This window comes from Ranitomeya imitator, chromosome 2 (assembly GCF_032444005.1).
Source record: "Ranitomeya imitator isolate aRanImi1 chromosome 2, aRanImi1.pri, whole genome shotgun sequence".
Classification (NCBI taxonomy): domain Eukaryota; kingdom Metazoa; phylum Chordata; class Amphibia; order Anura; family Dendrobatidae; genus Ranitomeya; species Ranitomeya imitator.
The window spans coordinates 150,120,399-150,143,827 of NC_091283.1; the positions used below are offsets into that span (position 1 = coordinate 150,120,399).

The window sequence follows — 23,429 nt, forward strand, 5'->3', positions numbered from 1 at the left end:
TAGTTTCCAAAATGGTGTCACTTGTGGGGGTTTTTAATGTTTAGGCACATCAGGGGCTCTCCAAACCAACATGGCGTCCCATCTTAATTCCAGTCAATTTTGCATTGAAAAGTCAAATGGCGCTCCTTCCCTTCCGAGCTCTGCTATGCACCCAAAAAGTGGTTTACCCCCACATATGGGGTATCGTCGCACTCAGGACAAATTGCACAACAACTTTTGTGGTCTAATTTCTTCTCTTACCCTTGGGAAAATAAAAAATTGGGGGCGAAAAGATCATTTTTGTGAAAAAATAAGATTTTTTGTTTTTACGGCTCTGCATTATAAACTTCTGTGAAGCACTTGTTGGGTCAAAGTGCTCACCACACATCTAGATAAGTTCCTTAAGGGGTCTACTTTTCAAAATGGTGTCACTTGTGAGGGGTTCCAATGTTTAGGCACATCAGGGGCTCTCCAAACGCAACATGGCGTCCCATCTCAATTCCAGTCAATTTTGCATTGAAAAGTCAAATGGCGCTCCTTTCCTTCCGAGCTCTGCCATGCGCCCAAACAGTGGTTTACCCCCACATATGGGGTATCGTCGCACTCAGGACAAATTGCACAACTTTTGTGGTCTAATTTCTTCTCTTACCCTTGGGAAAATAAAAAATTGGTGGCGAAAAGATTATTTTTGTGAAAAAATATGATTTTTTATTTTTACGGCTCTGCATTATAAACTTCTGTGAAGCACTTGTTGGGTCAAAGTGCTCACCACACCTCTAGATAAGTTCCTTAAGGGGTCTACTTTCCAAAATGGTGTCACTTGTGGGGATTTCAATGTTTAGGCACATCAGGGGCTCTCCAAACGCAACATGGCATCCCATCTCAATTCCAGTCAATTTTGCATTGAAAAGTAAAATGGCGCTCCTTCCCTTCCGAGCTCTGCCATACGCCCAAACAATGGTTTACACCCATATACGGGGTATCAGCGTACTCAGGACAAATTGGCCAACAATTTTTGAGGTTCAATTTCTTCTCTTACTCTTGGGAAAATAAAAAATTGGGGGCGAAAAGATCATTTTTGTGAAAAAATATGATTTTTTATTTTTACGGCTCTGCATTATAAACTTCTGTGAAGCAATTGGTGGGTCAAAGTGGTCACCACACATCTAGATAAGTTCCTTAGGGTGTCTACTTTCCAAAATGGTGTCACTTGTGGGGGGTTTCAATGTTTAGGCACATCAGTGGCTCTCCAAACGCAACATGGTGTCCCATCTCAATTCCTGTCAATTTTGCATTTAAAAGTCAAATGGCTCTCCTTCCCTTCCGAGCTCTGCCATGCGCCCAAACAGTGGTTTACCCCCACATATGGGGTATCAGCGTACTCAGTACAGATTGTACAACAATGTTTGGCATCCATTTTATCCTGTTACCCTTGGTAAAATAAAACAAATTGGAGCTGAAATAAATTTTGTGTGAAAAAAAGTTAAATATTCATTTTTATTTAAACATTCCAAAAATTCCTGTGAAACCCCTGAAGGGTTAATAAACTTCTTGAATGTGGTTTTGAGCACCTTGAGGGGTGCAGTTTTTAGAATGGTGTCACACTTGGGTATTTTCTATCATATAGACCCCTCAAAATGACTTCAAATGAGATGTGGTCCCTAAAAAAAAATGGTGTTGTAAAAATGAGAAATTGCTGGTCAACTTTGAACCCTTATAACTCCCTAACAAAAAAAAATTTTGGTTCCAAAATTGTGCTGATGTAAAGGAGACATGTGGCAAATGTTACTTATTAAGTATTTTGCGTGACATATCTCTGTGATTTAAGGGCATAAAAATTTAAAGTTGGAAAATTGCGAAATTTTCAAAATTTTCGCCAAATTTCCGTTTTTTTCACAAATAAACGCAAGTTATATCGAATAAATGTTACTACTAAAATGAAGTACAATATGTCACGAGAAAACAATGTCAGAATCGCCAAGATCCGTTGAAGCGTTCCAGAGTTATAACCTCATAAAGGGACAGTGGTCAGAATTGTAAAAATTGGCCCGGTCATTAACGTGCAAACCACCCTCGGGGCTTAAGGGGTTAAACATTCCAAAAATTCCTGTGAAGCACCAGAAGGGTTAATAAACTTCTTGAATGTGGTTTTGAGCACCTTGAGGGGTGCAGTTTTTAGAATGGTGTCACACTTGGTTATTTTCTATTATATAGACCCATGTGAAATCCAAAAACTAATACTGGTTATAGGTCCGAGAAAATTAGTAAGACACAATTACCTATACTCTTAAAATATATATAACAATACCTATTTTATTAATTACATGAATCCATGAAACAACCACGAACATAATACTACAGACAACCGTGCTCTCTACGTAGCCCTAATAATGGGCCCTAAATGACCACTGCCTATCTGCGGAGGTTGGCACCCTAGACACAATCGAGATTGGCGCCCCCACTCAGACGTCGGCTAGCCCTAGTGCTCCTGTTGATGCCCTAAACATATGTGTCACATTTGGGCCTCCAATTACTCAACAGGAAATGATTGGGTAAAGATGAAAAGACAGCCGATATAGCCCATAATGATGCTGGGCTCAAAAAATTGACAGGGTGAGAGACACAGACATACAAAGTGCAAAACAGTGCAAAAAATAAAGTGCTATTTGTGAACAAAAAATCCTTGCTATACTGCTCCCTATAGTCTCAATACCTGCCTAGCCGCGGGGGTTGGCACCCTACTGTTCAGCGGAAATGGCGCCCCCACTCCACGTCGGCTATCCCTTGGAATCCCTATGGGTAACTATAAAAAATTGGCAGGGACAGATATATACCGTATATATATCTTATTGCAAAGTTGATATATGTTGATATGAAAACAGAAAGCAGCACATATACTGATATCACACTCACTAGCATAGAGACTAGGTCTATATCAGAGGATGAAAAAATGCAAATTATATAGGGAATAACCTTAATGTGCCTCAATACATATTTATGCTTTGATATTGCATACAATTAGAGGTCACATAACAAAATGATGCCTAAAATGTCCCTTCCTCAGACATTCATTTGCATATTATACCACAGTCATCTAGTAGTGTGCATATGTAATCAAGCCGCTGAGCAGTAAGGAAAAGGAAAAGGTACTCATCGTTTGAAAGATGTCATAGTGCGCCTCAACGCGTTTCACCTAACGGATCATCAGGAGGCATTGATGCATGGACACATGACACATCCATGCATCAATGCCTCAAAATGACTTCAAATGTGATGTGGTCCCTAAAAAAAATGGTGTTGTAAAAATGAGAAATTGCTAGTCAACTTTTAACCCTTATAACTCCCTAACAAGAAAAAAATTTGGTTCCAAAATTGTGCTGATGTAAGGTAGACATGTGGGAAATGTTACTTATTAAGTATTTTGTGTGACTTATCTCTGTGATTTAAGGGCATAAAAATTCAAAGTTGGAAAATTGCAAAATTATCCAAATTTTCACCAAATTTCCGTTTTTTCACAAATAAACGCAGGTAATATCAAAGAAATTGTACCACTATCATGAAGTACAATATGTCTCGAGAAAACAATGTCAGAATCACCGGGATCCGTTGAAGCGTACCAGAGTTATAACCTTATAAAGGGACCTGTGGTCAGAATTGTAAAAATTGGCTAGGTCATTAACTTGCAAACCACCCTCGGGGCTTAAGGGGTTAATGTACACTCTGCACCCCATCTTGACTTAAGAAAAAAAAGTAGTAACTTTTGCAAATTTATAAAAAATAAAATAAAATCACATGGTCATAAGTATTCAGACCCTTTGCTCACTATTGAGTAGAAGCACCTTTTGAGCTAGTAGAGCCATGAGTCATCTTGGGAATGATGAAACAAGTTTTTCACACCTGGATTTGGGGATCCTCTGTCATTCTTCCTTGCAGATCCTCTCCAGTTCTGTCAGGTTGGATGGTGAACGTTGGTGGACAGCCATATTCAGGTCTCTCCAGAGATGCTTAATTGGGTTTAGGTCATGGCTCTAGCTGGGCCAGTCAAGAATGGTTACAAAGTTGTTCTGAAGCCACTCCTTTGTTATTTTAGCTGTGTGCTTAGGGTCATTGTCTTGTTGGCAGGTGAACCCTCGGCCAAGTCGTCTGAGGTCCAGAGCACTCTGGAAGAGGTTTTCATCCAGGATATCTGTATTTGGCCACATTCATGTTTCCTTCAATAACAACCAGTCGTCCTGTCCCTGCAGCTGAAAAACACACCCATAGTATTATGCCGCCACCACCATGTTTTACTGTTGGGATTGTATTGGGCAGGTGATGAGCAGAGCCTGGTTTTCTCCACACATACCACTTAGAATTATCACCAAAAAGGTCTACCTTCGTCTCATCAGACCAGAGAATCTTATTTCTCATAGTCTGGGAGTCCTTCTATGCGGACTTTCATATATCTTGCACTGAGGAGATGCTTCCGCCGGGCCACTCTGCCATAAAGGCCCGACTGGTGGAGGGCTGCAGTGATAGTTGACTTTGTGGAACTTTCTCCCATCTCCCTACTGCATCTCTGGAACTCAGCCACAGTGATCTTGGGGTTCTCCTTTACCTCTCTCACCGAGGCTCTTCTCCCACGATTGCTCAGTTTGGCTGGACGACCAGGTCTAGGAAGACTTCTGGTGGTCCCAAACTTCTTACATTTAAGGATTATGGAGGCCACTGTGCTCTTAGGAACCTTGAGTACTGCAGAAATTCTGTTGTAACCTTGGCCAGATCTGTGCCTTGCCACAATTCTGACTCTGAGCTCCTTGGCCAGTTCCTTTGACCTCATGATTCTCATTTGGTCTGACATGCACTGTGAGCTGTGAGGTCTTATGTAGACAGGTGTGCGCCTTTCCAAATCAAGTCCTATCAGTTTAATTACACAAAGCTGGACCCCAATGAAGGCGTAGAACCATCTCAAGGAAGATCACAAGGAAATGGACGGAATGTGACTTAAATACGAGTGTCTGAGCAAAGGGTCTGAATACTTTTGACCATGTGATATTTCAGTTTTTCTTTTTTATTAAATTTGCAAAAATTTCTATATTTCTGTTTTTTTTCAGTCAAGATGGGGTGCAGAGTGTACATTAATGAGAAAAAATGAATTTTTTTTGAATTTACCAAATGGCTGCAATGAAATAAAGAGTGAAACATTTAAAAGGGTCTGAATACTTTCTGTACCCACTGTACTCATTATCATGGGGGACTTGAATGCCAAAGTGGGCCACAGCAAACATGGAATCATTGTTGGATACTTTGGACTTGGTGAATGAAACCAGACTGGAGGAAGATTCATTAACTTTTGTGCTACAAATCAACTGTCCATCATGAACAAAATTACAGAGACTCTACACATGGACATCACTGAATGGGGCCTATAAGAATCAGATTGACTACATATGTAGGGAGTTTGCCAAACATTACCCTGAAAAAAAGTCCAGGATCTGACTCTGGAATTGATCATGAACTTTTGACAGCAAAGATTAGAGTCAAGCTGTGGAAATGGACTAGAAGAAACAGAGACTGGAAATGATAGAGAGCCAAAGTCATTGCTGCAATAAAGCTTCTGTAAAACAACAAAGCGCCTGTATGTGACAGTATTCCAATAGAGCTAATAAATTCTTAGATTTATTACATTTATTAAACTAAATTCTCCAATAGACCCAATAATTATGAAACAGCAGTGGGAGTCAACACACACCTGCGTTAGCAGATATAGACAACTGGTAAATGGCCCAAGAACTGGACAAGATCGGTGTTTATTCCTATTCCGAAGAAGGCAGATGCTTCAAAATGTGGAAATGATCGGACTATTATTTATATAGCACCATTAATTCCATGGTGCTGTACATGAAAAAAGGGGTTAATAGCAGCAAAGTACTACTGAAAAGCCTACAAACATGGATACAGCCTTAGGGTGCCTGCACATTGCACTGTTTTACACCTTCGTGGGCCCCCCCCTCCCGCAAAATGCGATTTGTAAGCATGCGCCAAAGGAGCATAGACTGGAATGGTGCCGGCAGAGTTAACGTGCAGTCTGTTGTGCATCATTTTCACTAGAGGTGGACACCCAGATACATTGAAAAGGCAAAGCAACAAGAGACACAATTGCTAACAGATCGATTATGGAAAAGGCCAAAAAATTCAAGGAGATCTATTTTTGTTTCATCCACTACAGCAAAGCCTTCCACTGCATTGATCACCAGAAACATTGGAATACCTTGAAGGATATGGATGTACCGAACCACCTGATCAGCCTCATTAGGAACCTTCACATCGACTAAGAAGCAACAGTTCCAACGGAACATGGCGACACGACATGGTTCAAAGTAAAGTGAGACATCAGACAAGGCTGCATCCTGTCACCATTTATCTTCAATTTCTATGCAAAAGCTATTTTCAGGAAGGTTAGATTTGCAGAGAAAGAAGGAGGAACGAATCATCAACAATCTTAAATACACAGAAGACACAACATTAATACCAACAAGCGTAGATGGAATGAAGGACATATTAATGGAGCTTTAAGTTGGCAAGTACGAACATGGAACAGCTACTCAACACAAAGGAGATAAAGAATTTGACTACTGCCAGGAATGACCGGGACACATTTGAGAAGGACGGTGATGAACTGGAGGTTGTAAAGGACTTCAGCCTACTTGGATCAATGATCACTCAAAATGCAGCGACAACACCGGAAGTCAATAGGAGAATAGCTATGGGAAAATCAACAATGAAGTCACTAGACAAGATCTTCAAATCGAGAAACATTTCACGGATGATGAAGACCCGGATCGTACATAGTCTGGTCTTTTCTGTAATAACATATGGATGCAAAACCTGGATGATAAAGACACAATACAGAAGAATAATCAATGCCTTTGAAATGAGGTGCTGGGGAAGGATGCTATCAATACCATGGATGGCAAGAAGGACAAACAAATCAATCTTGAAATGAATCAAGCCAGACGTCACTCAAAGCAAGGATCACCAAGCTACCTTGGACACATCGTAAGAAGAGAGCAATAACTGGAGATGGACATCATGGTCGGAAGAATAGAAGGAACAAGGCGAAGAGGAAGAACAGCAACCTGATGGCTTGATAATATTGGAGAAGACCCTTGTGGACCTGTCTAGGTTTGCATAAGATCGATCTTCCTACAGATCGTGCACTCTTCCAGTTGCCATAGCTCAGGTTCAAGCCGAAGGCCAATTAATAATAATAGGGACTGCACAGCTTAGTCACCACATGGACAGGGAAGCTGGACACACATTGATATCTTTCTAGTTACAAATGGACCTGGGTTTGTGCCGCCGACATATCTAATGACATCGACTCGTACATCAAGGGACTATCAGACCGTAATGACCCTTGGATCCAACAGGTCTATGGACAATTGGGGTTTTCATCTGATGATCTGTCTGTGCAGGATGAAGACATACAGTGGGGCAAAAAAGTATTTAGTCAGTCAGCAATAGTGCAAGTTCCACCACTTAAAAAGATGAGAGGCGTCTGTAATTTACATCATAGGTAGACCTCAACTATGGGAGACAAACTGAGAAAAAAAAATCCAGAAAATCACATTGTCTGTTTTTTTATCATTTATTTTGCATATTATGGTGGAAAATAAGTATTTGGTCAGAAACAAAAATCAAGATTTCTGGCTCTCACAGACCTGTAACTTCTTCTTTAAGAGTCTCCTCTTTCCTCCACTCATTACCTGTAGTAATGGCACCTGTTTAAACTTGTTATCAGTATAAAAAGACACCTGTGCACACCCTCAAACAGTCTGACTCCAAACTCCACTATGGTGAAGACCAAAGAGCTGTCAAAGGACACCAGAAACAAAATTGTAGCCCTGCACCAGGCTGGGAAGACTGAATCTGCAATAGCCAACCAGCTTGGAGTGAAGAAATCAACAGTGGGAGCAATAATTAGAAAATGGAAGACATACAAGACCACTGATAATCTCCCTCGATCTGGGGCTCCACGCAAAATCCCACCCCGTGGGGTCAGAATGATCACAAGAACGGTGAGCAAAAATCCCAGAACCACGCGGGGGGACCTAGTGAATGAACTGCAGAAAGCTGGGACCAATGTAACAAGGCCTACCATAAGTAACACACTACGCCACCATGGACTCAGATCCTGCAGTGCCAGACGTGTCCCACTGCTTAAGCCAGTACATGTCCGGGCCCGTCTGAAGTTTGCTAGAGAGCATTTGGATGATCCAGAGGAGTTTTGGGAGAATGTCCTATGGTCTGATGAAACCAAACTGGAATTGTTTGGTAGAAACACAACTTGTCGTGTTTGGAGGAAAAAGAATACTGAGTTGCATCCATCAAACACCATACCTACTGTAAAGCATGGTGGTGGAAACATCATGCTTTGGGGCTGTTTCTCTGCAAAGGGGCCAGGACGACTGATCCGGGTACATGAAAGAATGAATGGGGCCATGTATCGTGAGATTTTGAGTGCAAACCTCCTTCCATCAGCAAGGGCATTGAAGATGAAACGTGGCTGGGTCTTTCAACATGACAATGATCCAAAGCACACCGCCAGGGCAACGAAGGAGTGGCTTCGTAAGAAGCATTTCAAGGTCCTGGAGTGGCCTAGCCAGTCTCCAGATCTCAACCCTATAGAAAACCTTTGGAGGGAGTTGAAAGTCCGTGTTGCCAAGCGAAAAGCCAAAAACATCACTGCTCTAGAGGAGATCTGCATGGAGGAATGGGCCAACATACCAACAACAGTGTGTGGCAACCTTGTGAAGACTTACAGAAAATGTTTGACCTCTGTCATTGCCAACAAAGGATATATTACAAAGTATTGAGATGAAATTTTGTTTCTGACCAAATACTTATTTTCCACCATAATATGCAAATAAAATGTTAAAAAAACAGACAATGTGATTTTCTGGATTTTTTTTTCTCAGTTTGTCTCCCATAGTTGAGGTCTACCTATGATGTAAATTACAGACGCCTCTCATCTTTTTAAGTGGTGGAACTTGCACTATTGCTGACTGACTAAATACTTTTTTGCCCCACTGTATACTGTATAATGCTATAAGCAAAACAAATGGTGAGCTACACAGCTGCACAGTCATGTGTTCCCCATCTACAGCCATTATTAGGGTAGCACTTCTGTTAACTGCCCAAACATCCTTATGGGACCAGCATTCCGGGGAGATCTTAGGCGAGTAAGAAAACAAGGATGTGTGATATGTCCGAGAATCCAGCAGGGGGCAGCCATCATCCTCCGGTCATCCCCCAGGGCTCCACAGCCCGGGATTATTCTGTATCAGAGTGTGAGATAAATCTCTGCAGGTCCCTCCAGTGATCACGTCCCCACAAGCTGCAGAACGCAGATAAATCCCCCAGACCTCCTCAGGGAAGATGGAGAACTGGAGAACAGATGCCACCCACAAAACAGGCTGAGGAGCTAAATCTCAGCATCTCATCAAATGCAAACACTCACAATCTTGGCATCTCAACACATACAATCTGGTCACACAATCTCAGCACCTCGTCACATACAGTCTGGTCATACACAATCTCAGTGTCTCATCGAGTACAATCTGGTCACACACAATCTCAGCGTCTCGTCACATACAATCTGATCAAACCAATCTCAGCGTCTTGTCAGATACAATCTGGTCACACAATCTCAGCACCTCGTCACATACAATCTGGTAACACACAATCTGGTCACACAATCTCGGCGTCTCGTCACATACAATCTGGTCACACAATCTCAGCACCTCGTCACATGCAGTCTGGTCACACACAATCTCAGCGTCTCGTCACATACAATCTGGTCACACAATCTCAGCACCTCGTCACATACAATCTGGTAACACACAATCTGGTCACACAATCTCGGCGTCTCATCACATACAATTTGGTCACACAATCTCGGCGTCTCGTCACATACAATCTGGTAACACACAATCTTAGGGTACCGTCACACAGTGGCACTTTTGTCGCTACGACGGTACGATCCGTGACGTTCCAGCGATATCGTTACGTTGTGTCTGACACGCAGCAGCGATCAGGGATCCTGCTGAGAATCGTACGTCGTAGCACATCGTTTGGAACTTTCTTTCGTCGCTTGATCTCCCGCTGTCATCGCTGGATCGGTGTGTGTGACACCGTTAGAGCGATGCGTTTGCTTGTAACCAGGGTAAACATCGGGTTACTAAGCGCAGGGCCGCGCTTAGTAACCCGATGTTTACCCTGGTTACCAGCGTTAAAAAAAACAAACACTACATACTTACATTCCGGTGTCCGTCAGGTCCCTTGCCGTCTGCTTCCCGCACTCACTGACTGCCGGCCGTACTCACCGCTGTGCTGGTGCTTTCACTTTACAGCCGGCAGTCAGTGAGTGCGGGAAGCAGACGGCAAGGGACCTGACGGACACCGGAATGTAAGTATGTACTGTTTGTTATTTTTACGCTGGTAACCAGGGTAAACATCGGGTTACTAAGCGCGGCCCTGCGCTTAGTAACCCGATGTTTACCCTGGTTACCCGGGGACTTCGGCATCGTTGGTCGCTGGAGAGCTGTCTGTGTGACAGCTCTCCAGCGACCACACTACGACTTACCAACGATCACGGCCAGGTCGTATCGCTGGTCGTGATCGTTGGTAAATCGTATAGTGTGACGGTACCCTTAGTGTCTCATCACATACAATCTGGTCACACAATCTCAGCACCTCGTCACATACAGTCTGGTCATACACAATCTCAGTGTATCGTCACACACAATCTCAGCGTCTCGTCACATACAATCTGGTCACACACAATCTGGTCACACAATCTCGGCGTCTCGTCACATACAATCTGGTCATACAATGTCGGCGTCTCGTCACATACAATCTGGTAACACAATCACAGCGTCTCGTCACATACAGTCTGGTAACACACAATCTCGGCGTCTCGTCACATACAATCTGGTCACACAATCTCGGCGTCTCGTCACATACAATCTGGTCACACAATATCGGCGTCTCGTCACATACAATCTGGTAACACACAATCTCAGCGTCTCGTCACATACGGTCTGGTAACACACAATCTCGGCGTCTCGTCACATACAATCTGGTCACACAATCTCGGCGTCTCGTCACATACAATCTGGTAACACACAATCTCAGCGTCTCGTCACATACAGTCTGGTAACACACAATCTCAGCGTCTCGTCACATACAGTCTGGTAACACAATCTCAGCGTCTCGTCACATACAATCTGGTCACACAATCTCGGCGTCTCGTCACATACAATCTGGTCACACAATCTCGGCGTCTCGTCACATACAATCTGGTCACACAATCTCGGCGTCTCGTCACATACAATCTGGTCACACACAATCTCAGCACCTCGTCACATACAGTCTGGTCATACACAATCTCAGTGTCTCGTCACACACAATCTCAGCGTCTCGTCACATACAATCTGGTCATACAATCTCGGCATCTCGTCACATACAATCTGGTCACACAATCTCGGCGTCTTGTCACATACAATCTGGTCACACACAATCTCAGCGTCTCGTCACATACAGTACAGATCAAAGGTTTGGACACACCTTCTCATTTAAAGATTTTTCTGTATTTTCATCACTATGAAATTTGTAAATTCACACTGAAGGCATCAAAACTATGAATTAACACATGTGGAATTATATACTTAACAAAAAAGTGTGAAACAACTAAAAGTATGTCTTATATTCTAGGTTCTTCAAAGTAGCCACCTTTTGCTTTAAAGACTGCTTTGCACACTCTTGGCATTCTCTTCATGAGCTTCAAGAGGTAGTCACCGGGAATGGTCTTCCAACAATGTTGAAGGAGTTCCCAGAGATGCTTAGCACTTGTTGGCCCTCTTGCCTTCACTCTGCGGTCCAGCTCACCCCAAACCATCTCGATTGGGTTCAGGTCTAGTGACTGTGGAGGCCAGCTCATCTGGCGTAGCACCCCATCACTCTCTGTTACCGCTGCTGCGCGTCGCCGCTTCTCTGCTGCTGGGTCCGGGCGCGTCCGCTCCTCCCCTACTGTGGTGTCTGCTACCGCTGCTGCGCGCTCCTGCTGCTCTGTTTCCGGGTCTGGGCACGCCGGTCTCTCCTCCTCTGCTGCGGCGCGCTCCCGGCGCTCTACTTCCAGGTCCGGGCGCGCCAGTACCTCCCTTTCACTTCCGGTGCCTTGCTCTCCTGGGGGAATTCGGTGTCTGCACAGGTGCCCTGGATTCTCCAGAGGGCGCAGGCACATCTTTTCTATTTCTTCTTCCTGGGGTCACCAAGGTCAGTAATTCCAGCAGCCAATCCCACTTCTGCCTTTCTGCCTCTGCTATAAGAGGCAGTCCTTCCTGCATCTAGGTGCCTGATTGTCATAACCTTGCTAGTGCGTCTGGCCCTTCCTTCCTGTGCTTGTGCCTTGTACTCTGTTCCGTCTGGTTCTGTGCTTGGCTTCGCTTCGTCTGTTTTTTTCCTTTTTGTCTCTTTAGGATCCCTCTCCAGTTTTTAATTATTCCCTTTTCTAGTTGCTAACGTCACTTTTTGTTTTCCACAGCCTCACTCCGTTCCGGCTTTCCTGCTCTCCGGTCAGTCCTCAGTCTTCCCGGGTCCCCCGTCTAGAACCTACTCTCAGATCCTGCTGTCTCTCCTTCCTTCTTGGAGCCGTCCCTCTTGGTACTTCCACCGTGGGTAAGTGACCTCTGGGCCTGCCCCTGATGGTCCCTGTATAGGGGTCGGTACATCACTAGGTCTGCTCGCCCAGGGGTAGGTCTTTCCACGGTCCAGAGGGTCCACTCTCGTTCCCCTGCTCTGAACATTATACTCTTATTCTTGGTCAAATAGCCCTTACACAGCCTGGAGGTGTGTTTGGGGTCATTGTCCTGTTGAAAAATAAATAATGGTCCAACTAAACGCAAACCGGATGGAATAGCATGCCGCTACAAGATGCTGTGGTAGCCATGCTGGTTCAGTATGCCTTCAATTTTTGAATAAATCCCCAACAGTGTCACCAGCAAAGCACCCCCACACCATCACACCTCCTCCTCCATGCTTCACAGTGGGAACCAGGCATGTAGAGTCCATCCGTTCACCCTTTCTGCGTCACACAAAGACACGGTGGTTGGAACCAAAGATCTCAAATTTGGACTCATCAGACCAAAGCACAGATTTCCACTGGTCTTATGTCCATTCCTTGTGTTCTTTAGCCCAAAAAAGTCTCTTCTGCTTTTTGCCTGTCCTTAGCAGTGGTTTCCTAGCAGCTATTTTACCATGAAGGCCTGCTGCACAAAGTCTCCTCTTAACAGTTGTTGTAGAGATGTGTCTGCTGCTAGAACTCTGTTCGGCATTGACCTGGTCTCTAATCTGAGCTGCTGTTAACCTGTGATTTCTGGTGACTCGGATAAACTTATCATCAGAAGCAGAGGTGACTCTTGGTCTTCCTTTCCTGAGGCGGTCCTCATGTGAGCCAGTTTCTCTGTAGCGCTTGATGGTTTTTGCCACTGCACTTGGGGACACTTTCAAAGTTTTCCCAATTTTTCGGACTGACTGACCTTCATTTCTTAAAGTAATGATGGCCACTTGTTTTTCTTTACTTAGCTGCTTTTTTCTTGCCATCTAACAGTCTATTCAGTAGGACTATCAGCTGTGTAGCCACCAGACTTCTACTCAACACAACTGATGGTCCCAACCCCATTTATAAGGCAAGAAATCCCACTTATTAAACCTGACAGGGCACACCTGTGAAGTGAAAACCATTCCCGGTGACTACCTCTTGAAGCTCATCAAGAGAATGCCAAGAGTGTGCAAAGCAGTCATCAAAGCAAAAGGTGGCTACTTTGAAGAACCTAGAATATAAGACATAATTTCAGTTGTTTCACACTTTTTTGTTAAGTATATAATTCCACATGTGTTAATTCATAGTTTTGATGCCTTCAGTGTGAATGTACAATTTTCAAAGTCATGAAAATACAGAAAAATCTTTAAATGAAAAGGTGTGTCCAAAGTTTTGGACTGTACAATCTGGTCACACATAATCTCAGCGTCTCGTCACATACAATCTGGTCACACAATCTCAGTGTCTCGTCACATACAATCTGGTCACACATAGTCTCAGCGTCTCGCCACATACAATCTGGTAACACACAATCTCAGCGTCTCGTCACATACAATCTGGTCACACAATCTCAGTGTCTCGTCACATACAATCTGGTCACACATAGTCTCAGCATCTCGCCACATACAATCTGGTAACACACAATCTCAGTGTCTCGTCACATACAATCTGGTCACACATAATCTCAGCGTCTCGTCACATACAATCTGGTCACACAATCTCAGTGTCTCGTCACATACAATCTGGTCACACAATCTCAGCATCTCGTCACATACAATCCGGTCACACACAATCTCAGTGTCTCGTCACATACAATCTGGTTACACAATCTCAGTGTCTCATCACACAAAACCTGGTCATACAATCTCGGCGTCTTGTCACATACAATCTAGTAACACACAATCTCAGTGTCTGGTCACACACAATCTCAGTGTCTGGTCACACACAATCTCGGCGTCTTGTCACATACCGCCCGTGAATAAACTCTTCTTCCTGTCGTAGAAGCTGGTGTAGGAAGAATAAACCACTGGGATGATGGGAGCCTAGAAAAGCACACGGAACCAGGAAGAATTAAAGTGACTAGAAATCTAAAACAATAAAGTTTGTGATACAATATTAATTAACTTCTGTATCTAATCCTATTGTGTGATACTGTCTGCTGAGCCTTTTATCTAATCCAACCATGGCAGCAGAGCTGGACTGTCAATTCTGGCAAATGCCAGATGGGCCTGTCTGGTTGTGGGCCGCCTTGTCTGCTGCGTTAACAGAATCGGTGTTCTCAAGACACCCATATTATTAAGAGCTGTGACAGAGCACAAAGTTGCAGACTCTGTCACTTACCCCACCAGGCCACGGGTATCATTAGAAATATTGTGCTTGTAGTAAATCTTGCTTTCCTGCATCCAGGATAATAGCAGTAATATATCTAGTGGTTGGGGACGGGGACAACATGGGCCTGTGTGATTTCAAATGCCAGGACTGAATTTCAGCCCCAGTCCGTACCTGCATGGAAGATACAGTTGTGGAGAATCACACAGTACTACATTCCCCATCATGAAATGTTAATGGATTTTATATGACAAAACAAATAAACCTATATGTTCAAAAGAAAGCAGATTTACAACCAATATGGCTGCCACTATCACTCACTGAACAGTAAATAATACTGTCATCTATCTGTCGATTTGGCTCTAGAACATGATTATGGTCATAGACCGGCCTGTCTTCTCTGTCCCTGTGTTACTTGCATAATACATGACATTCTCCGCACCCCATTCATAGGTTTGTTCACAAACTGTCTCCATCCTGAATCCTATAAAGTGTCCATGGAGATTATCACCGGGTTTTACCTTCGCCTGAACAGCGAGATGAAAAGCTCCTTTCTTGAATGGCAGCAGATCTCCACTGTTATTCCGGGTCCCCTCAGGATACACCCAGACCTTCAGCTGCAGGAAATACAGAAGTGTAAGTGCTGAGATGATGCTGAGAGGCAGACGTCAGAGCGCGGAGAGGCAGACGTCAGAGCGCGGAGAGGCAGACGTCAGAGCGCGGAGAGGCAGACGTCAGAGCGCGGAGAGGCAGACGTCAGAGCGCGGAGAGGCAGACGTCAGAGCGCGGAGAGGCAGACGTCAGAGCGCGGAGAGGCAGACGTCAGAGCGCGGAGAGGCAGACGTCAGAGCGCAGAGAGGCAGACGTCAGAGCGCGGAGAGGCAGACGTCAGAGCGCGGAGAGGCAGACGTCAGAGCGCAGAGAGGCAGACGTCAGAGCGCGGAGAGGCAGACGTCAGAGCGCGGAGAGGCAGACGTCAGAGCGCGGAGAGGCAGACGTCAGAGCGCGGAGAGGCAGACGTCAGAGCGCGGAGAGGCAGACGTCAGAGCGCGGAGAGGCAGACGTCAGAGCGCGGAGAGGCAGACGTCAGAGCGCGGAGAGGCAGACGTCAGAGCGCGGAGAGGCAGACGTCAGAGCGCGGAGAGGCAGACGTCAGAGCTCGGAGAGGCAGACGTCAGAGCTCGGAGAGGCAGACGTCAGTGCGCGGAGAGGCAGACGTCAGAGCGCGGAGAGGCAGACGTCAGAGCGCGGAGAGGCAGACGTCAGAGCTCGGAGAGGCAGACGTCAGAGCTCGGAGAGGCAGACGTCAGAGCGTAGAGAGGCAGACGTCAGAGCGTGGAGAGGCAGACGTCAGTGCGCGGAGAGGCAGACGTCAGAGCGCGGAGAGGCAGACGTCAGACCGTAGAGAGGCAGACGTCAGAGCGCAGAGAGGCAGACGTCAGAGCGCAGAGAGGCAGACGTCAGAGCGTAGAGAGGCAGACATCAGAGTGCGGAGAGGCAGACGTCAGACCGTAGAGAGGCAGACGTCAGAGCGTAGAGAGGCAGACGTCAGAGCGGAGAGGCAGACGTCAGTGCGCGGAGAGACAGACGTCAGAGTGCGGAGAGACAGATGTCAGTGTGTGGCGATTACATGGACATATTATGCCAGGTTAAGATTTGTGTCGCCACAGTTCATGTTCCCCACATCGTGGAGAGAGAGTGTTTTGAATATACAGCTGTACAGAGCAAATCAACCCTTCGCTTACATTGTCATCTGTCATGGCTTTCGCTACGCCGGCCATGATTGTCTTGGCATCACGCGTTTGCTTCCTGTTGATGTAAATGACCCCTCCGAGGTAGGTGAGCAGCCCCACAGAGCCAGCAAATAACAGCTCCCTCTTGGCGATCTGTACACAGCGATCAGGCAGGATTTCCATCAGACCTACATGAAACATAAAGATACAATGTCGGTTCCTCCAGGAGACACATTTACATCCTCATCACCTATCAGGTCGCGATTACAGCCTATCATGATGGAAAAATCATTGAGCTGATCCGACACTGCCATCATTTCATTTTCTTATTTATTTTTTTTATATTTTACCCGTTATCGGTTTACCAGGCCTTCTGGATTAGAGTACTGCTCCATAACATATCCAGCTGTGAAACCGATCAGTCCTCAATGTATCATCCTCCGCAGAACCTAATAAAATGGTGCCTTCTGCCTCTGGTCTTCCCTGTATGTTGCCTAGTGCAGCCCCGTTAGATTTTCTTTTCCTTCTTGCTAAAAACAAAATACCCTTCAAAACTCAGAAAATAAGGCCAATAATTTCCTAGCGGGGATGTAGCGATTACAGCAGCTGCGCCCTCTGGAGACGCATTCATTTTTATCACCTGGACAGATAATATCTTAAAATGTTGGTTGTGGCCCGTATAAATCAGCACAATCTAATAAAATGGGGCGAGAGTAGGGGCAGAAATGATGTGGAGGGGGCACATAATGTATCTACTAAATACCAGAGAAGGCGACACAATCATAATACTGGGGAATAGGAGACCAATATTCTTTTGGTTGTAAAGCACTGAACTGAAAACAAAAGCAATGGAGACTGCAAATGTATGGAGAAAAGAAAAACGCTTCAGGTCCGGAGATGGATGCGAGTTGGCTCTGCTCGTCCTGCAGGATAACGGGAAATGGGCAGTGATATGGAATGGAAAGGGTTTATTTATGACTTGTTACATGGACACATAGGAGCCTTAATTCCAGAAATGTGTGCTTAGTCATAAGGCAGAGATGGGGACCCTGCTGTATAGCTGTTTATAGGAAGCGATGACTATTGATAGTGGTGATAAGCGGTACTGCAACTTATAATTATACTAGATTGTGGCCCGATTCTAACACATCGGGTATTCTAGAATATGCATGTCCACGTAGTATATTGTACAGCCACGTAGTATATTGCCCAGCCACGTAGTATATTGCCCAGTCACATAGTATATTGCCGAGTGACGTAGTATATAGCACAGCCCATGTAGTATATTGCCCAGCCACGTAGTATATAGCACAGCCCACGTAGTATATTGCCCAGTGACGTAGTATATTGCCCAGCCACGTAGAATATTGCCCAGTTACACAGTATATTGCCCAGTGACGTAGTATATTGCCCAGCCATGTAGTATATTACCCAGTTACATTGTATATTGCCCAGCCATGTGGTATATTGCCCAGCCACGTAGTATATTGCCCAGTTACATAGTATATTGCCCAGTGACATAGTATATTGCCCAGCCACGTAGTATATTGCCCAGTTACATTGTATATTATCCAGCCACGTAGTATATTGCCCAGCCATGTAGTATATTGCCCAGTCACATAGTATATTGCCCAGCTACGTAGTATATTGCCCAGCCACGTATGTCACAGGTTAAAAAATAAAAAATAAACATATACTCACCTTCCGAGGGCCCCTTGTAGTTCGGTCACATGACCGTGACGTCATGGCAGGTCCTTGTTGCATACCATCTTTGCCACCGGAACCTGCCGCTTGCATGGAGCGGTCACCGGAGCGTAGCCAGGAGCGGGAAAGGCGGCGGAAGGTGAGTATATAATGATTTTTTATTTTTTTTTTATTATTTTTAACATTAGATGGTTTTACTATTGACGCTGCATAGGCAGCATCAATAGTAAAAACTTGGTCACACAGGGTTAATAGCGGCGGTAACGGAGTGAGTTACCTGCGGCATAACACGGTCCGTTACCGCTGGCATTAACCCTGTGTGAGCGGTGACTGCGGGGAGTATGGAGCGGGCGCCGGGCGCTGACTGCAGGGGAGTAGGGACAAATCGGACTGTGGCCGTCGCTGATTGGTCGTGGCAGCCATGACAGGCAGCTGGCGAGACCAATCAGCGTCTTGGATTCCATGACAGACAGAGGCCGCGACCAATGAATATCCGTGACATACAGAAGGACAGACAGAAAGATGGAAGTACTGGAGCGTTATAAGAGGCTGATATCAGTCACATATGGTGTAATGTCAGGAAGTTATATCAGTTTCTCCTGTCTTACCCATCATGTCCAAGATGCTCTGATGATTAGAGATGATAACGCAGGGTCCATCAATCTGAAAGTTCTCCAAACCTTTCACCTCAAAGCGCAAGCCAAACGCATACTTCATGGTACGAACAATTGCCCGGATTATCCTATGGGAGGAAGCAAGTCCGAGTATTCAATATCTCAATATCGGAGTATTGTAGGTCTCATTTACCAGATGCTTCTTGCCCAAATTAAATAATCCAACCAAGAGAAATCTGCACGTGTGTCATGTAATAAAATAAGCCCTGATTAATAATTCATCATCAGACGTTATACCATTATTATAATAGGCACTATTCCTCCCATAGACGGTATTCCCAAAAGGAATATTGGAATTCTCAAATGGTAAATCCTGGCTCATTGGTGATGAATATATGCACTGTACAATAATGACCATAAGACATCAATGAGAAAGAAGTAATCTCTGCTGCCCACCGGTGGTCCAGTGTGGTACACATGTATCACATTGTAATAATAATTAATAATTCTCATCATTAGAATACTTTAGGTAAAGCAGACATCACATCTTCTCTGCACTATTAAAGGATAAAAAGTAACCATTGATATAACTGTTTTTCCTTGGTACTTTGGTTACCTCACATAGGAGTAATGAGGAAAACCTTCAATAACCAGAGATAATTGTATCTGTCATTTATATGAACCCAGGTAGGACTGAACGGTGTCTATATGGACAGTAAGGCTGATATACTGAGGGCTTTCTTCACAATACAGGTAGGGATGCACATTGTGCAACCTGATAAAACAAGGGCACTTTTAAGAATCTACTATATAATTGTCTAAGGGTCACCTCCGTCTTTCTGTCTGTCTTTCTGTCTGTCATGGATATTCATTGGTCGCGGCCTCTGTCCGTCAAGGAAATCCAAGTCGCTGATTGGTCGCGGCAAAACAGCCACGACCAATCAGCGACGGGCAAAGTCCGGAAGAAAATGGCCGCTCCTTACTCCCCGCAGTCACTGCCCACCGCCCGCATACTCCCCTCCGGCCACCGCTAACACAGGGTTAACACAGGGTTCATGCCGGCGGTAACGGACCGCGTTAGCCGGCAGGTAACGCACTCCGTTACCGCCGGTATTAACCCTGTGTGTCCCCAACCTTTTACTATTGATGCTGCCTATGCGGCATCAATAGTAAAAAAATGTCATGTTAAAAATAATAAAAAAACAAAAAACCTGCTATACCCACCTTCCGTTATCCGCTGAGCCGCGCGCGGCCTCTGCCATCTTCCGCTCCCAGCGATGCATTGCAAATTACCCAGAATACTTAGCGGTCTCCCGAGACCGCTAAGTCATCTGGGTAATTTCGCAATGCATCCTGACAACGGAAGATGGCGGCAGCCGTGCGCGTATCACCGGAGCTTCGGTGGATCCCGCCGGAGGGTGAGTATATAACTATTTTTTATTTTAATTATTTTTTTAACAGGGATATGGTGCCCACACTGCTTTATACTACGTGGGCTGTTACATACCGCGTGGTTCTGTGCTGTATACTACATAGGCAGTGTTATATACTATGTGGGCTGTGTGATATGCTCCATTGGCTGTGCTATATACTGCGTGGGCTGTGCTATATATTACGTGGCCACTGTTATATACTGCGTGGGCAGTGTTATATACTACGTGGCTGGGCAATATACTACGTGGCTCTGTGCTGCATACTACGTGGCTCTGTGCTGTATACTATGTCGCTGGGCAATATACTACGTGACTGGGCAATATACTACGTGACTGGGCAATATACTACGTGTTTGTGCTATATACTACGTCGCTGTGCAATACACTACGTGACTGGGCAATATACTACGTGACTGGGCAATATACTACGTAGCTCGGCAATATACTACGTGACTGGGCAATATACTATGTAGCTCGGCAATATACTACATGGCTGAGCAATATACTACGTGACTGGGCAATATACTACGTGATTGGGCAATATACTACGTGGCTGGGCAATATACTACGTGGCTGGGCAATATACTACGTAGCTGGGCAATATACTACGTGACTGGGCAATATACTACATAGCTGGGCAATATACCATGTGGTTGGGCAATATACTACATGGCTGGGCAATATACTACATGACTGGGCAATATACTACGTGGCTGGGCAATATACTACGTGGGCTGAGCAAAATACTACGTGGACATGCATATTCTAGAATACCCGATGCGTTAGAATCGGGCCACCATCTAGTAAGTGATAATTGGCTACTAGGACATGATGGTATAAGGCACTTGGCTCCTAGGTTAGGATGGTATCAGACACTTGGCTAATAGGATACGATGGTATAAGACACTTGGCTACTAGGTTAGGATGGTATCAGACACTTGGATTCTAGGTTAGGATGGTATCAGACACTTGGCTCCTAGGTTAGGATGGTATCAGACACTTGGCTACTAGGTTAGGATGGTATCAGACACTTGGCTCCCAGGTTAGGATGGTATCAGACTCTTGGCTATGGGGGTAGGATGGTATCACAAGAACTTGACTCCTAGAGTAGAATGGTATCACAAGCACTTGGCTCTGAGGCTAGGATGGTATCAGACACTTGACTCTGGGAGAAGGATAGTATCAGACACTTTGCTCCTAGGTTAGGATGGTGTCAGACACTTGGCTTTGGGGGTAGTATCATATCACCATCACTTGGCTTCTAGAGCATGATGGTATCACAAGCACTTGTCTCAGGGGGTAGAATAGTATCAGACACTTGGCTCTCGGGTACAATGGCATCAGACACTTGGCTCTGGGGGTAGGATGTATCACATACTTGGTTCTGGGAGTAGGACGGTATCACAAGCACTTGGCTCCTAGAGAAGGATGGTATCACAAGCACTTGGCTCTGAGGCTAGGATGGTATCAGACACTTGACTCTGGGAGAAGGAAGGTATCAGACACTTGGCTTCTAGGTTAGGATGGTATCAGACACTTGGCTTTGCGGGTAGTATCATATCACCATCACTTGGTTCCTAGAGTAGGATGGTATCACAAGCACTTGTCTCTGGGGGTAGAATGGTATCAGACATTTGGCTCTCGGATACAATGGTATCAGACATTTGGCTCTCGGGTAGGATGGTATCAGACACTTGGCTCTAGGGTAGGATGGTATCAGACAAGGCTCTGGAGTTAGGATGGTATCACAAACATCTGGTTCCTAGAGTAGAATGGTGTCACAAGACTTGACTCTGGGGGTAGAATGGTATCAGACACTTGGCTCTCAGATACAATGGTATCAGACACTTGGCTCTCAGATACAATGGTATCAGACACTTGGCTCTCGGGTAGGATGGTATCAGACACTTGTCTCTGGGGGTAGAATGGTATCAGACACTTGGCTCTCGGGTACAATGGTATCAGACACTTGGCTCTGCAGCTAGGATGGTATCAGACACTTGCTCTCGGGTAGGATGGGATCAGACACTTGGCTCTGCGGCTAGGATGGTATCAGACACTTGGATCTCGGGTACATTGGTATCAGACACTTGGCTTTCGGGTACGATGGTATCAGACACTTGGCTCCAGGGTACGATGGTATCAGACACTTGCTCTCGGGTAGGATGGTATCAGACACTTGGCTCTGCAGTTAGGATGGTATCAGACACTTTGCTCTCGGGTAGGATGGGATCAGACACTTTGCTCTCGGGTAGGATGGGATCAGACACTTTGCTCTCAGGTAGGATGGGATCAGACACTTTGCTCTCGGGTACAATGGTATGAGACACTTGGCTCTCGGGAACAATGGTATCAGACACTTGGCTCTGCGGTTAGGATGGTATCAGACACTTGGCTCTCGGGTACAATGGTATCAGACACTTGGCTCTGCAGCTAGGATGGTATCAGATACTTGCTCTCGGGTAGGATAGGATCAGACACTTGGCTCTGCGGCTAGGATGGTATCATACACTTGGCTCTCAGGTACAATGGTATCAGACACTTGGCTTTCGGGTACAATGGTATCAGACCCTTGGCTCTGCAGCTACGATGGTATCAGACACTTGGCTCTCGGGTAGGATGGGATCAGACACTTGGCTCTCGGGTACAATGGTATCAGACACTTGGCTCTCGGGAACAATGGTATCACACACTTGGCTCTCGGGGAGGATGGGATCAGACACTTGGCTCTCGGGTACAATGGTATCAGACACTTGGCTCTGCGGTTAGGATGGTATCAGACACTTGGCTCTCGGGTACAATGGTATCAGACACTTGGCTTTCGGGTACAATGGTATCAGACCCTTGGCTCTGCGGCTAGGATGGTATCAGACACTTGGCTCTCGGGTAGGATGGGATCAGACACTTGGCTCTCGGGTACAATGGTATCAGACACTTGGCTCTGTGGTTAGGATGGTATCAGACACTTGGCTCTCGGGTACAATGGTATCAGACA

At 45.3% G+C, this 23,429-nt stretch overlaps 1 protein-coding gene across 1 annotated transcript in view; it reads right to left on the minus strand.

Moving 5' to 3' along the window:
• The window catches only part of AGPAT2 (1-acylglycerol-3-phosphate O-acyltransferase 2), a 63,648-nt gene that overhangs the window by 14,447 nt on the left and 25,772 nt on the right, over window positions 1-23,429 (minus strand). Inside the window, exons 2-5 of the mRNA XM_069747477.1 lie at window positions 18,996-19,129; window positions 16,696-16,871; window positions 15,472-15,567; window positions 14,592-14,664 (exon numbers count right to left, since the gene is read on the minus strand). Coding sequence (XP_069603578.1) covers window positions 14,592-14,664; window positions 15,472-15,567; window positions 16,696-16,871; window positions 18,996-19,129 — 479 coding nt within the window. The remainder of the gene's footprint in view (window positions 1-14,591; window positions 14,665-15,471; window positions 15,568-16,695; window positions 16,872-18,995; window positions 19,130-23,429) is intronic.